General features: G+C 36.3%; 1 protein-coding gene across 2 annotated transcripts in view; it reads left to right on the top strand.

The window, feature by feature from the left end:
- LOC150082405 (uncharacterized) overlaps positions 1 to 17,180 on the top strand; it is a 267,788-nt gene that overhangs the window by 225,371 nt on the left and 25,237 nt on the right. For both annotated transcript variants that reach the window (XM_090379267.1, XM_090379266.1), the window contains exons 11-12: positions 12,454 to 12,515; positions 12,622 to 12,681. In XM_090379267.1, coding sequence (XP_090235393.1) covers positions 12,454 to 12,515; positions 12,622 to 12,681 — 122 coding nt within the window. The remainder of the gene's footprint in view (positions 1 to 12,453; positions 12,516 to 12,621; positions 12,682 to 17,180) is intronic.

Below are 17,180 nucleotides of genomic sequence, written 5' to 3'. Positions count from 1 at the left end.
TATCCTTATAAATGATTGCTGTAATTGCTGATCCCTACTGTCATCTCAGAATCATCATTAATGCTGTATCAAAGGTGGTTGTTGAGTGTATGCCTGGACCCACCCTTGGGTCCAAGCATACTCTCAACAATCACTTCATATTTCCCTATCCTCAGCCCTCCTGTCTCCCCTGTCATTTTTCTATCATAGTTTTCTCAATCTCCCTATGGGCCTCTTCCTCTCAACTTTTCCCTTCTTCATTCCTTCACCTTATCCAAATCCAGTTTCTCTTCTGCCTTTTGATTATTTCAATGAAATGTCTCTTCTCTCCCACCGTTCTCAAAACCTCATTTCTCACTTTAATGACTTTTTTTTTTTAAATTCATTGTGATTGTTATTCTTATTTTTCTGCTGCTCTTTACTTTGCTCCTCATTAGGTTTCCCATATACCTATATTGCTCATCATTGGGTTTCCCAAATACCTATATTGCTCACTTGTTCTATTCACTAACTAATTTCTGCAGGACATCCTCAGAATTTGCAACCAGTGATATACCAGCTGCAAAACTAACACACTCCAATTACCTTCCCCCCCCCCATTTTCACCCTATACAATTCTTGCTCATCCATGTTTCCTCTACCAAATGTCTCTCTAATCTTTTTTTCCATATACTGGGTAGTTATAAAATAGGTTTCCCTATTTATGAGACCCTATTGTCAAAACGGTTCGAGATAGCACTGTGAAAATTGGTGGCTGTGTCATTTAGGGTATGGGGAAGCGAATTTTAGAAGAAAAATAATTAGTTCGAATTTCCCCCACCAGGGGAGAGATTGGCAGTGTAAACATGAAATAGAATACTTAACTTAGGATTAGATTTTAATATCAGAACTTAGAAATCTACATATATTGTTCTATGTGCTTTCCTTCACTTGAGATGACATTCTGAAAACGGAGGATTATGTGCAACACAGTTTTGTGTAGCATCTCATTGGGGTTATTGGCTATGTGCTGTTTAATGCTTTCTTTCAAATTGATGTGTCTGTATGCCGCCACAGTAAATTCTGTCTTTCAGGTATCCCCATAGCCAGAAATCACAGGGATTGAGATCTGAGGATCGGGCTGGCCAGAACTGTGGATAGTCTCTAGAAACGATGCAATCATTTCCGAATGTTGCACGGAGCAGTTCCTTCACTTGTCGACAAACGTGGGGAGCGGCACCATCTTGCATGAACACTATGGTCTCCAAGCATTGCCTTTCTTTCAGAGCAGGAATAATATGAACTCTTAGAAGAGCGCATTACTGTGCACTAGTTACGATACACTTTATGGGGCCATGAGGTCTAGACTCTTCAAAGAAAAATGGTCCGATTATAAACACTGCTGTGAATCCACACCATCCAGTAACATATGGACTTTGTAGTGGTCTTTCATGCACAACAAATGGACGAGAATATTCATCAGTTTTGTGCATTTACAGTCCCATGAAGAGTGAAATGTGCCTCATCAGACCACGAGAGCATTCGAGCCCATGTATTGCAAGTTCCATATGAGCCAGAATCGTAGAGCAAAGTCTATTCGTTGTTGCTGATCACAAGACTTTAGTTCTTGCACGGGAACTAGTGTAGAATTATTCTAAGCACTTTACTATATAGTATCGGTATAAATACACCATAGTTAACCCATATATTTGAACTACGTATGTAGCATAGAGGGCATCGTTTTAATTTTATCTCATAATGTGGTTGCCTTCACAACGAGATAGTTACTATAGCATTATTTCAAATAAATAATGCTTCTCCAGTAGAGAAGACTACTGTTATTTATTTTCAGCGGTACCACCACCCAGACGATCGTTTCGAAGCTGTTCGGCTTCATCAGTGGGCGGGCAGGTACCCAGGTAATACAACAAGCCATCACAGTTGCGAAGTTATATTGGTGTATTTACACCTATACTATATAGTTAATTATCAAAACACATAAAGATTATGCCCTGTGCATTTAATTTTCCAAATACATTACCACCTAGGCGACTCCGTAGCCAGGTGGGAAGGAGCAGCACTGCATAGCACACGCTTCTTGATTAGACCGGGGTTCGAGCCCGTCACCACCAAATGTGGAGGATGCGGAAAGGTCAGGGAATGACCACCGCATATCCCGGAGCAATATGGCCTTAGTTGCTAATGCTCCTAAAAACCAAACAACACAACACACATTACCACCACACCCTTTTGGCATCTCTCATAATGTGGATATAACTTCGCAACTGTGATGGCTTGTTGTATTACCTGGGTACCTGCCCGCCCATCGTTTCGAAGCCGAACAGCTTCAAAACCATCGCCTGGGTGGTGGTACCGCTGAAAATAAATAACAGTAGTCTTCTCTACTGGAGAAGCATTATTTATTTGAAGTAATGCTATAGTAACTATCTCATTGTGAAGGCAACCACAGTATGAGATAAAATTAAAACGATGCCCTCTATGCTACATACATAGTTAAAATATATGGGTTAACTATGGTGTATTTACACCGATACTATATAGTTAATTATCAAAATCCATAAGGATTATGCCCTGTGCATTTAATTTTCCAAATACATAAGCACTTCACGTACAGTAGACCAGGAAGGTTCAAGTCTCTTGACACACCGCTGGCAGACACTACTGACTGGTAGTGTTTTGCATTCTGGCCATTGCAACCTCCACTTTATCCACTAGCTCCATTCCGGTACGTGGTCATCCTCTGCCTGGAATTACACCTAATTCCCTGGTCTTCGAATTTCTTTATTAGTTTTCGAAGCCCCACTGACGTCAAAGGTCCTTTATGCAAACATTTAAGTTTCCAATATTCATGTAGTGCTGCATTAGCTTTACTAAAAGAGCACGTTCATGTTCACTTTTTGTAAGAACCATAATGATTATTGACGTGATCCTTTTATCTAACAGGATGCCATTTTTGTAAGCTGCACATATGCAAAAGTTGTCATTTACTTCTTCGTGTCTTGAAGTAAATGACAACTTTTGCATATGTGCATTGCCGTTATCCCCTCAATGATGGAAATTTTAACTAATTTTTGTTTTCTTCTACAAATCGCTTCCCCATACCCTAAATGACATACCCACCGATTTTCACAGTGCTAACTCTAACCATTTTGACACTAGGGTCTCCTGAATAGGAAAACTTATTTTATAACCACCCGGTATATACACAGGCTGCCCTCGATTAACACGATTAATTTGTCTCGCGAGTGCATCCTGCAAAATGGAGAATGCGTTAATCAAATATAATAATCAATAGGAAAAATTATAATTGGTCAGTGGCTTTCAGGAATGTCCAGAAAAAATTTGAAATAACTTTCATATACTTTTTAACTGTATACCATGTAAAAGATAATAAAAATAATTATAGAATTAAATGTGTATTGCATAAAATCCATAATGAAGAAACTAACTATTTGCTACGGAAATATTTGAACACATTCATTTGAACAGTTTTGACTTCCTTTTATTTATTTATTTTTCATAGTACAATTTCCGATAGCCGACGACAAGCTTCTCAGGCCCTGGCAAAATAATATGCTTCTTTTGATGTTAGGATCAACATCCATTACCTTTTGTTTAAGGTTCTCTGCGATACGAGAGATTTTGCCTAGTTCTTTTACCGTTATCTCCTTTGCGGTAACATTTTCATCTGACTTACTCTTTTTCTTCAGCTTCTTCGTATGCATGCTGTTCCTCTATTTGAAGGAGATCGTCTTAGCTGTTTTGAGTGCGAATTCAGTGATTCTCGTTAGCCGCATCCAAGCTTTTGAAACCAAGGTCATTACCAATATTAGTTATGACTTCAATAACTTTTTGAACTGCATCTTTGAAGCCAGTAAAATCATTTTCGCAATGGGGTAAAAGATGCTTCTAAACTGTTCTCATATTGCTGGCTGTCACTTCTTCCCATGCTGCATGAATGTTTTCAATGGCCACTTGTATGTTATATTTTTTCCAAAATACTGGTACAGAAATTGCATTGTCTCCTGTTGTAGCTTCAAGTGTATCTGATGTGCAAATGTTCTATGGAGATAGTAAGCCTTGAAAGTTGCAATCGTTCCTTGGTCCATGGGTTGCAATAATGAAGTCGTATTCACCGGTAAAAAAAACAACTTTTACATTTTCATTTAAGTCACCAAATGCAGAAGGATGTCCGGGTGCATTATCTAAAAGCAACAGAGCTTTAAAAGTAAGATTATTTTTCTTGCAATAGACTTCAACAGTTGGACAGAAATAAGATGTAAACCAGTCTTCAAATAGGGCTCTGGTCATCCATGCTTTTTTATTTTTTTAAAAAACTAAAATGACTGGAAGAGTTCGATGGCTGTATCCTTTTAAAGCCCTAGGATTTTGTGTACAGTACACAAGCATAGGCTTCGATTTAAAATTACCTTCATCGCTACCTCCTAATAGAAGCATTAATTAATCTTTTGAGACTTTATACCCAGGTTGGAATGCTTCATTTGCAGCCAAATAAGTTTTTATTGGCATCCGTTTCCAAAATTGGCCCATTTCATCTACATTAAATATTTGCCGATCGTTGTATTCACCATACTGAATGACTTTTGCAACTCTGCAGGAAATTTGGCTGCAGCATGTTCATCAGCGCTAGCAGCTTCTCCTGTTAGTTTAACGTTATGCAGTCCATTAGCATTAGTAGAGGCACATGATGCAAGAAAGCAAGCTTATGCAACATCAGCCAAAAAAAAAACCCTCTCCCATTTCACCCTTCCGTTCGTTCCAAATACCTGTCCAGCCCAGCCTTAAATTTATTTAGGCTATGAACTTCTACAACAAAGGATGGAAGTCTGTTCCACCAACCAACTACCCACTGGCTAAAGGCAAACTTCCGCACATCTATCCTACATCTGTCTTTCCTCAATTCGAATTTATGCCCTCTCAGGTGATTATTCTGAGCAAGAGGAAGAATCCCATCAGCATTGAGCATGCTCAAACCATTCAAGGCTTTATACACCTCAATCAGATCACCTCGCAGGTGCCTAGTCTTCAGACAATGTAATTTGCAAAACTTAAGCCTTTCTTCGTAAGAGCAATCCTTTGTTCCATTCACTAATCATGTTGCCCTTCTCTGTACTCGTTCCAGCAGCTCTACATCCTTCTTGAAACGAGGCCTCCAGACCTGTATACAGTACTCAAGGTGTGGCCTGACCATTGCCTTATACAAAGGAATAATCACAACCTTATCCCTGCCTAGAAAAATTCCTGTATATCATTGACAAGACACCATGAGCTACTCTTGCAGACCGTCTGCACTGCTCAGAAGACTCCATATCTGCCTGCACAATTACTCCCAGGTCCTTTTCGTTCTCTACCACTGTCAGTGTAGTACCACAGAGTTGATACGTTACTCTGGAGTTACTACTTCCCATATGTAGTACTTTACATTTGTCAATGTTTAACTTCATTTGCCACTTCTCAGTGCATCTGCTCAACTTTTCTAGATCCTGTTGCAGAAGTGTACTGTCAACCTTTGTATCGTCTGCAAACTTCGACATTAAGCTTGCTATACCATCATCAATATCATTCATAAATAATTTATGAATATCATTCATCAATATGAATGATATTCATAAATTCATGAATATCATTCATAAATCAATGGACCCAACACTGAACCCTGTGGGACTCCACTAATAACATTAGTCTACGATGAGCAGTGACCATTGATTACCACTCTCTGTGTTCTCCCACTCAACTATCCCTTTATCTATAGCAGCAATTTGCTTCCAATGCCACACTGCTCCAATTTTTTCAGCAGTCTTCCATGTGCAACAGTATCAAAAGCATTTCTAAGATCTAAATATATGATATCAAAGTTATTCCCTGCATCCAGTTCCTTTGTGACCACATCATTGTATCCAATCAAATTGGTCAGGCAAGACTTTCCCTTAACAAAACCATGCTGTGTCCGAGTTATAACTGAAGTCTTGTCTAGATGATCCTGCAGTGCTTCTTTAACATTTCTTCTTGTGTCGCCCTTTGATCCTCCTTTGTGAATTGGGGTCACATTTGCACATCTCCAGTCCATGGGTACCTCCCCTGAGTCCAAAGAAGCTCTCATAATTATGGCTAAGCATTTGCTTACTTCCTTTTCTGCCTCCTTTAATATAACTGGATAGATCCTATCCACCCCGGGTGCCTTTTTTATGTTTGTCTTTAACAATTTCTCCTCCACTTTCCTTTCAGTTATTACAAAATCATCTAGCTCACTGCCAGAGTTCAATTCACCTGTGGCATTCCCCTCTCTAAATAACTCCTCATGTGTAAATGTAGATGCAAAATACTCATTTAATTTGTTTGCCACCTGAGCAGGATCATCAATAGCTGAACCATCAATATCCAGTGGACCAATGTGATTCATCCCTTTCCTTCTAGAGTTTACATAGATAAAGAACTCTTTGCATACTTTGCCAAAGATTTCTCATAATCTGCCTTTGCCTGTCCAATCTCCTTTGTGACTTGGTTACAGACCAGCTTATATTTATCATAGGCTTCCATGTCACCCATTAATTTATATGGATCCCATGCATTTTTCTTCTCTGCCATATGTCTCATTAGTTCATCTGACATCCATTTAGGCCTAAACCTTGAACAATATTTCTTAGTTGGTGTGTAAAGCCTAGTAGCTTCCAAGATTAATTCTTTGAATGCTTCCCATTTTGAATTTGCTGTTGGTAATATCATCAGTTGGTCCCAACGTATAGAATTTAAATACTCTCAGACCACCATAGTCGCCTTTATGAAAGCAAAAACTCTGTGATCACTGCCACTTAGTGGTTCCTTTATCTGCAGATTCTTAATGCATGAAGAATTATTACTGATAATCAGATCAAGAGTATTACTCCCTATAGTTGCCTCCCGAACATGCTGATGCAGAAAACAATCATCCTATAAAAATACACAAAAGCCTTTTTAGTGTGTGAGTGACCAATTCTTCTCGATTTTTTAAACCACCCTGAACTAGTAACAAATGTTTCAGTCTTCCCTTGATATTTTGTTTCTTTGAGATTAGTAATAATGTTAATAGCTTTGCTCTGAATATTGTCCTTAGATAATGGAATTCTCTTTTGGTCACAGTCTTCTATCCAAATTGATAAAAGACTTTCTATTTCAATCATTATTGGGGTTCTGTTTCTGGTATTTTATAAAACAAATGAAGTTGATGAAACTTTACCTTTCTCTTTATATTCGTCCTTACATCTCAAGATAGTTCGTACGGTAGACTCACTGTGTCCTAGATCTTTTATGATTTTTGCATGGTTTGCACAAATTTCATGTTTTTTAATAACTTCAAGTTTTTCAGCTAAAGTAACAACTTTTCGGTTTTTTTTTTTTTTATTGCAGTCACATTGTTTTTCACTCTTTCTTTTATCCATAATTAACAGGGGTAGAAAATTAGAATTTTTAAATATGTTTGCACATGACCTTATTAGCAGGAGACAAACAAGTAACACTTCTACTTCCGATGGTTGATGGAACACACTGAGGTGTACAGCAGGCAAAAGCTTGTTTATTAGCTGTCAGATGCTTAACGCTTTATTCAAATCTTTTTCAACTATCACATAAAAAAGATTGCATTAACTGGAAATTTGCATCGCATAAAGTAAAAAGTGGTGTAATTTTTTCAAATTGCAGTAACTGAAAAATGTGTTAATCAAACTCACGTTATGCAAGGCCTAGCTGTATTAAATAAAGTCAAGGATAGGTAACACACTCTCCCCTTCCCCCTCTCAATGTTTCTATCTCTGATTCTGTGAATCACCTTGTCCTACCTGTAACTGTTACTTTTTATCTCCACTCTACTTAGTAGTCAATCTGTTGTCCTTCCAGTCCTTTTCAATATATATCAATAATTTAACCCAATCTACCTTCTCCAAAGCTATAGAAAAATGTACTTACATCTTTGTATACTTTTAGCATTCCTATTACATTATCATCAAGCTGCCCTCCCACATTTTTTAATCCTTATTATCATCCTTCTATTGATTTGTAACTGTGTGATATATTATTATGTAATTTTTAATAATTTGGAATGACTCAGTATCCTTTCCTGTCAGATAATCGCTCAGAATATTAAAACACTCATTTTGACATTAATGACACTAAAGTTTTCTTTACAAAATAGCACAGTTCTGTAGGTTTCTGCAGTCCTTTTGTCTGGTTTATAGTTTTTACTCCTCCCCCCCTTTATAACTTTAAGATACTTCATTCAATAAAGTCTTTAGAAAATGACATTAAGAGTAGGAGATCTGTGGATTACTTATCAAGTATGGGTCAATGTTGAAAACAAGTCATAATTTACAGTTAAATTTGAAAGTGTCTACAATTCTGCCCAGACACAATAGGAGGGAGTAGTGATTTCAAGAACTGCTGGGAGAAATCATCGAACATATAAATATATGGGCTGTGTGTTAGGATAACTTAGAGTAAGAACAGGTTCATGTATACTTACATGAGCACCAGTGCTAGAGAGTATAGTTAATAAATTCGATGAATTTGAAGTGCTGGTCAGGATATCGTGGCAGATGTTGTTGGGATATCAAAGATGTGGTATCACACAGCTGTAAGGAATACAGAATTTGAATTTTGGGAGTACAATGTGTATATAAAGGACAGGCGGGATAGGAAGAGAGGATGGGTTATGCTGTTCGTTAGAAAACACACAAAAGGGTGCATCCAGTTGACATGTGTGACAAGTGCAATGTTGAATCAGTTTGGTGTGACATAAGCATTGGGAAAGCATAACCGAGAGTAGGACTGTGTTATCGGCCTAATGATTCTGATGAGTACAATGAACAACTACTGTACAGAGAAATTGGAAAGAGCCAGTAAATTAGACTGTCTTATAATGGCAGATTTTAACTTTCCAGATATTGACCGGCAGTGGTTATTCATGCATTAAGAATCTGCAGATAAAAGAACCACTACATGGCAGTGATAAAATTGTACTAATGTGGGATTTACTTAATCAGGAATAAAGGGAAGGGTTTTTGCTTTTGTAAAGGTGATTGTGGTGGTCCTCAGACGGTTTTTAAATTCTATACAGTGGGACCAACTGATGATGTCACCAATAGCAAATTCTAAATGGGAAGCCTTCAAGTATTTAATCTTGGAAACTAATAGGCTTTTCATACCAACTAAGTACTACTGTTCAAGATTTATGCCTAAATGGATGTCAGATAAACTAATTAGACTTGTGGCAGAGAACAAAAATACATGGTATGCATATAAATTATCAGGTGATACAGAAGTGTATGGTAAGTTTAAGCTAGTCTGTAATCAAGTTACAGAGGAGATTAGGCAAGCAAAGGCAGACTACAAGAAATCTTTGGCAAAAACTTCTTTACTTATGTAAACTCTAGAAGAAAGGGGATAAATCAGATTGGTCCACTTGATATCGATGCATTGACTGTTGGTGGTCATGCTCTCAGATAGCTGACAAACTGAATAAATATTTGCATCTAAATTCATGCATGAGGAATTCTGTAAGGAAGTGAAGCTCAGAAATTTATCAAAATCTAACAGGGAACTAAATGATTTTGTAATAACTGAGAGGAAAGGGGAAGAGATTGTTGAAGTTAAAGATAAGGAAGGCACTGGGGTGTATGGTGTAATATCCAGTTATATTAAGGTAGGTGGCAAAGGAAGTAAGTAAACTTTAGCCGTAATTATGAGTGTATCCTTGGATTCAGGGGAGGTCCCCATGGACTGAAGATGTGTAAATGTATCACCAATTTACAAAGGGGAGAGGATCAAAGGGTGATGGGACCAGTTAGTTTATTTTCTGTTCTGGTGAAAATAATGGAGTCACTGGTTAAAAAAGCAGGATCATATAGACAGGGCTGCATGGGTTTGTTAAGGGAAAATCTTCTCTGACCAATTTGATTGGATACAACGATGTGGTCACAAAAGTACTGGATGCAAAAAAAATAATTTTGATCTCATATACTTGGAGTTCAGGAAAGCTTTTGATACTGTTTCACATAAAAGGCTGCTGTAAAAATTGGAGAAGTATGGCATTAAAGGCAAGTTGCTTCTATGTTGAGTGGGAGAAGATAGAGTGGTAATCAATGGACACTGCTCTTCATGGAATAATGTCATTAGTGTAGTCCACAGGGTTAGGTGTTGGGACCATGTTTATGTTATTCTCTATGTTTATCAGTGATATTGATGAAGATATATTAGGCTTAATTTCCAAGTTTGCAGATGACACAAAGGTTGGCAGGGTTTTTAATAACAGTATGCTGCTGAGACAGGATCTGGAAAAGTTGGATAGATGGGCTGAGAAGTGGCACCTGAAGTTTAACATTGACAAATGCAAATTTCTGCATATGAGTAGCAGTAATCCCAGAGTAAGGTACCAACTGTGTGGTAAGAGTAGCGAAGAATGAAAAAGACCTGGGGATAATTGTGCAGTCAGATATGAAGTTTTCAGAACAGCAAAGGCAGGCTGCCAGAGCAGCTCATGGTGTTTCGTTAATGATATACAGGAATTTTGCTAGCAGGATTAAGGAGGTGATTATCGCTTTGCATAAGGCAATAATCAGGCCACACCTTGAGTACTGCATACAGGTCTGGACGCCTCATTTTAGGGAGCATGTAGAGCTGCTGGAATGAATACAGAGAAGGGTAATTGAAATTGGTGAGGGAAACAAACCGGTTGCTCTTCTCAAAAAAGGCTTCATATCTGCAAATTGCAGCATCTGGTGACTAGGCACCTGTGACGTGATTGATTGAGTTTTGAATGGTTTGAGAAAGCTCAATGCTGATTGGGGGGGGGATTCTTCCTCTTGCTCAGATTGTGGGGGCATACACATACATTCTAATTGAGGAAAGCCAGTTGCAGAATAATGTGCAGAAATTTGCCTTTAGCCAGCGAGTGGTTGATTGCTTGAGCCTTTTTTTTTTTTTTAGCTGGTGGTGTATAAGATTGCTTTGTTGCATCCTCCGCATCTACTAATTACTAAATTGTAGTTATTAAATAGTTTGAATTGGCATAGTCATGTAGGTTAATTTATTTGTGTATTGAGATAATTTTTTTACAGTAATATTCAAATAACCTCTGTTATTGATATTTTGGAGGAATTTTGCAACTTAAGACTATTAGTTTAGTAAACTGTAATAGTCAATTATAATGTTCTAAAATCTAATAAATAGTTTCTGAATTCATAGTGTGAAATTTTATTTTTTAATTTATTAAAATAAATTATGGATTCATCCAGAAAAGTTAGTCATATTTCATTCCAAACAATATCGTTACCGACGGCAAAATTGCCAGCAGCAATTGTTCTGTGAATTGCAGTCTTTTTGCTGGCGTTGTTGCATGTATGCCAAGATTTCGCTACCTGATCATGTGACATTTCTTTGTGCAAGATGTCAGGAGTGCAATAAACTGAATCCAGAAAACTTATATATAAACTACATATCTGTCATTGTCGTGTGGTTAAGTCTCTGAAGAGGTGAGTTGATGCCCTGGAGCAAATTCAATCTGGAGGATCATCAGAGACTCAAGTGTTCTAGTGCTATGTTTGGCAACCAACTTCTTAATGCTGTCTCAGATAGCAATTATCCAGTAGAGAATACTTTGGTTCTGCTGGGATCAAATTGAGGTACTTAATTGTATTGGAGGCAGGAAATATATTCTGTAAGAAGACAGATAGCATAGAACCATGGAGCATAAAATTGACAGTGTAACAATTTATTAGCTTCTAATGGGACTAGTGGGTGCATGGTAATACACGTGGGTGCTAATGATTTAAACCTTAAACTAGCTGATGAATTGTTTATGAAATATAAGGGCTGTTTAAAAAGTGTTGTGAGATATGACAAAATGTTATTGTGTCTGCCCAGAAATCACAGAAGGCATTTTATGATGAAAGCTTTGTAGTTTAATTCTGGGTCTTGGGGACTCTGTAAGGCTTATTTTTCTTAGTGTAGCCAGCCTTAGTTGGTAGGCAAAATTTATTTTGTAAAGATGGTGTTCACTTAAATAGAGAAAGTGTACGAGTTTTTGCTGTTGTTGTTCAGAATGGATTATAGGTTCAGGGAAATTGTTAGTTTTATAGGGTTTTATTAGAGAAGTTGGCACAATATCAGCTCAGATCAGTTGCAAGAGAAAATTACATTCGCACCCTCTTCACAGTTGTATGCAATCGTTAGACACTGAAACGGAAAGAGTAATGCAAGCAAAATCCATCAGCTATCAAAAATCACCAGATAGACTTTGATTGCTGATGGACCCTTAAATAACTATAATGAGTGCATCAAGGTTGTTAAAAGCAGTAAAGTAAAGAAACTTAATTTGTCTAAACAGTGAAGTGAATTACTGAGAATTGTTCTTATTTTTATTTGTTTCAAATATCAATAATGTGATCCTTACTCTTATTTATTTATTTTTTTTATTTTTTTAACTAGATGGCCAGCAATGTGCATTCATGGAGATAAGTCCCAACCTGAACGAGATTGGGTTCTAAATGGCAAGTTTAACTGCTGTTATAGTGTATTAGAAGCAGGATTTTTTTTTTTTAAATTTCAGCTTGATCAAAATTTGCATTTATTTATTTTTATTTATTTTTTATGCAGAGTTTCGGACTGGTAGATCTCCAATTTTGGTAGCTACTGATGTTGCAGCAAGAGGTTTAGGTATGTAATCCTTTTCCTGTGAACAACTGTATTTTTTTTTTGGTGGTAGCATATCTCAGCACACACTGCCGAATATAATAGAGAATTTAAAGGACCCTTTGTTGAGAAGCTTAATTTTTTTTTATATTATTTCTTATAAGTTATGACTTGAAGTTATTTTGTAGAAGGGAACAAAGTTTATACAAAGTGCAGTGTATATATATATATATATATATATTTATTTTTTATTTTTTTATTTATTATTATTATTTTTTTTATTTCAGTGAAACACTCGTTTAAAGACTTCGTTAAAATGCTTATTTTATATTAATTTACTTAATTTGCTGTCCTTATTAAATTTAGTGATAAAATTTTAAAAAATAACAACAATTATACTACTTCAAAAGAATTCCTTAAACAGATTGAATTTAAAATATATTTATGTATATTGAGTTATCCTAATTCAAGATGACACTGTATATGAAAATTTTCAGGCGATCTTAATTTATACATTATTATAATGTTTATATCAGTATGAAATGCTTATTTTAAACTGTATTATCATATGTAAGATTTGCAAGATAAGCTTTAGAAGTTCAAGTTTTTTCTTTTGGTGATTACTAAATTATAATATTTTAAAAACAAGGATTATGCAGCAGTATTAGACATTGTACAAAAAGTACTTAGTTAATTTAGGGAAATTTTTATGTATTTAATAGCTGTATATGGTAGTATATTTCTAATAAAATAATTTTCTAACTATTTTTCTCTTTTTCACCCCTTTTTTTAGAGGCACTACATGGTTGACTTTTTTTATGCCTCTGCACCTGGAACTTTATCATCTTGCAGTCAGAGTCATTCATTGTTGCTCCTCTAATTATGAGATTTGTTGATAATCATAGCTGAATGGCCTTCTGCATAAAAATTACATAATCTGGTTTTATATATTATTTTTTTTTCCTTTTTTTTTTTTTTTTCTTTTTTTTTTTTTTTATCATATCTTGCATTTTATAAAGGCATTATTAGCCAGCTTTTATTTTCCTTCTTACCTGTGGTTGGTACAGAAATTGTGCATTCCTAATAGATAAATATCTGAAGAAACATCCATGGTAAAATAAATACCTTCATAATATATGCCAAAACATAATTAGAGACAGGTGCTGTGCTGTCTGATAGGTGGTATACTGAGGCTACCTTAAAAATTAAAAAAAAAAAAAAAAAAAAAAAAATCCTCAGGGTGGCTCTTCAAGCAGATTCACTGATTCCTTCAACTATTAGTATGATACCTGAAATGCAAGCCAGTGGCTGTAACGGGACTTTGAGGGCTCTTAGTCGGATGTGTGACTGGAGAATCCCTCAAACCCGGAGTGTCCATCAGGCTGTGCCAGATTTTGGAGGAGATTCAACCACAGGTAATGAGCTTTAATTTTTGTTTTCAAAAATATATTTGACATTTCTCAGTTATGATAATGTAATTTTTCAATGAAATGCCATTAATGAGAGAAAAGTTTCATTTATTTGATTTTTTGATTTTAGCATTGATTTTTAAAAACCTTTTTTTTTTTTTTGCATTCTTTGATTTTTTTCACCTACTTTACAAAAATGTAAGCATATGAAATTTGTGTATGTGTGTAAAACCTTTAATAATTTGTTGTTTTACACTTGTACTCCAGTTCAAACAAAATTTACAGTGCATGTTATGTACGAGGACCATTGTAGTATGCTGTACAGTTGCTTTTATTCACTATTTTGATTCAAGATGGCAGTTGCTCAGATTAAAGTCTCTGCCTGTTTAGAAGTCTGTTGTTCACATTCTGACACAAACAAAATGCATGTGGGTGGTGGGGGAGGTTATTTCAATGTGTTATTGAATGTGAAACAGTTCAAATATACACCATTATTCATTTCTTTCATTATTATTCATGTTGGAAGAAACAGAAAGTTCCATTAGAATTGCTCGAGAATTCTAGTTTAAATTTTATAGTAATAAATTATATCTGTTTTGATTAGAAGAATTAGAAATTCAGAAAACAAAATTCATCTAGGAAACTAATTTATTCTTTACTGATCAAAATTAAAAATTTAGATGAGTAAAGAATAAGGATTTTTTTTTTTATGAAAACCCCAAACACGGCAGGTATCAAAACCTATAGTACTTAGTACCGTGCATAGGTTGAAGGAGAAGTATGGGGGGGTGGATGCAGGAAACTTTTTTTTCTCTAGAGACTAAACATGGGTTTCACCACTTCAAACCTCCAATCAAAGTGGTGGTATTGCACCGGTTGATGATAGTCATCTATTCGTAAATGAAAGAATATATGCCTGAAATATATATATTTTTTTATTTTATTTTTTTCTAAATTTTGCTAAATTGAGAAATTTCTTTTGGATTTAATCAGATTTAAAAACTTGAAAAATGGAACCAGTGAACTTTGCAGAATGTTTTTCATAGTTTAGTTCAGAAAACATTCCAGAATCGTAAAAATTTAGTCTACCAATTTCCAAACTTGTAATAAAAGATTTAAAATTGTTATAGGTTTATTATCATTATTTATACCACAGACAGTATAAGTATCATTGTATCCTGTACTCTCCATTTAATAACATTATTATGAGTGAATTCTATGATTCTAACAATTGAGTTCTGCAGATTTACTTAAAATGTGCAGGACAATGTTGAAAAAAATTTGCAGATTAGGGTTAAATTTGAAAGTGTCTGCAATTTCTGTCCACATGCAATAGGAGAGATTATATGATTACAGCCTTGTCAATCAATTTAGCCCTGGAGAGTCTGTGCTTGTTAACACAAGAAACTTCTTATACAGAGATGGGATATACTTAAATAGAAAGGGTACAAGAATATTTGCTGGTGCTATCAAGGCAGTGTTAAGTAGATCAGACTAATAGATTAACAATAGCCAAGGGCAAAAAGTCAAAGTGATTCTTGCACTGCTTCTTTTGGAACATGCAGCTGCCTGGAAAGCAAGGCTGGGGAGTTCAAGGCCTACTGTGGTTCATCATGGAACAAGTAAATACTCTGTTAGGTAACTGAGAGTAGCACCAGGTACACAAATGCTAAGAACGTTGTCAATGAATTTGAAATGCTGGTCAAGACATCAGATGCAGAAGTGATTGGCATTAGTTGAGGCATATGATGCAAGAAAGCAAGCTTATAGCATCAGCCAAAAAAAAATCCCTTCCCTTTTGACCCATCAAATCACTCCAAATGTTTGTCTAGTTCAGCCTTAAATTTATTTAAGCTATCAACTTCCACAACAACAGATGGAAGTCTGTTCCAGCAATCAGCTACCTGCTGGCTAAAGGCAAATTTCCACACATCTATTCTAGAACTGTCTTTCCTCAATTTGAATCTCTGCTCCCCTCTGGTTCTTAATCTGAGCAAGCGGAAGTATCCCATCAGCATAGAGCCTGCTCAAACCATTCAAGGCCTTATACACCTCATTCAGATCACCTCGCAGGTGCCTAGTCTCCAGATGCTGCAACTTGCAGAACTTAAGCCTCTCTGTACTCATTCTAGCAACTCTACATCCTTCCTAAAATGGAGTCTCCAGACTTGTATGCAGTACTCAAGATGTGGCCTGACCATTGCCTTATACAAGGGTATAATGACCTTGTCTCTGCTAGCAAAATTCCTATATATCATTGACAAAACTCCATTAACTGCTCTGGCAGCCTGTCTGCACTGCTCAGAGAACTTCATGTCTGGCTGCACAATTACCCCCAGGTATTTTTCATTCTCCACCTCCCTGAGTGTAGTACCACACAATTGGCACATTATTCTTAGGTTACCGCTACCCATATGCAGTACTTTGCATTTGTCAATGTTAAACTTCAGTTGCCACTTCTCAGCCCATCTGCCTAACTTTTCTAGATCCTGTATGCAGTAACATACTGTCTTTACAGTCATTAACAACCCTACCAACCTTTGTATCATCTGCCAGCTTGGACATTAAGCCTAATATACCTTCATTGATATCATTGATAAATACACAAAACGATTCCCCCAGCAACGAACCCTGGAGGACTCCACCACTCTCTGCCGTGTCCCACTCAACCATCCCTTTATCCATTGTAGCAACTTGCCCTTAATGCCATATTGCTCCAATTTGTACAGCAGTCTTCAATGGCAATAGTATGAAAAGCTTTCCTGAAATCCAAGTATATGATATCAGTATTTTTTGTATTTTTTTTTTTTTTTTTTTTTATGAGAACCCCAAACACAAGAGGTATTAGAACCTATAGTACTTAGTACCGTGCTTGGGTTGGAGGTTGAGAAGACGAAAGAAGATATTTGTTGATATTGGACTTGAACTTCTTAGATTGTAGTTTTCAGGAAATACGTATGAAGGAAGGTTGTTCCAGAAAACGGCAGTTGAATGAATAAATGAGGAAGATGAAAAGTTGGTTCTGTGGGTTTGAAGTTGGACAGTAAATGGATGTTGGCTGGTGGCAGCATGTGTTCGGACTGTTTTGAAAGAGAGAGCGGGAATGATAGAAGC

Source organism: Mastigoproctus giganteus, chromosome 8 (assembly GCF_048544385.1).
Source record: "Mastigoproctus giganteus isolate SK-2022 chromosome 8, ASM4854438v1, whole genome shotgun sequence".
In the NCBI taxonomy this organism is placed as follows: Eukaryota; Metazoa; Arthropoda; class Arachnida; order Uropygi; family Thelyphonidae; genus Mastigoproctus; species Mastigoproctus giganteus.
Note: the sequence above shows the minus strand (reverse complement) of the source record. Positions and strands in the feature narration are given on the sequence as shown.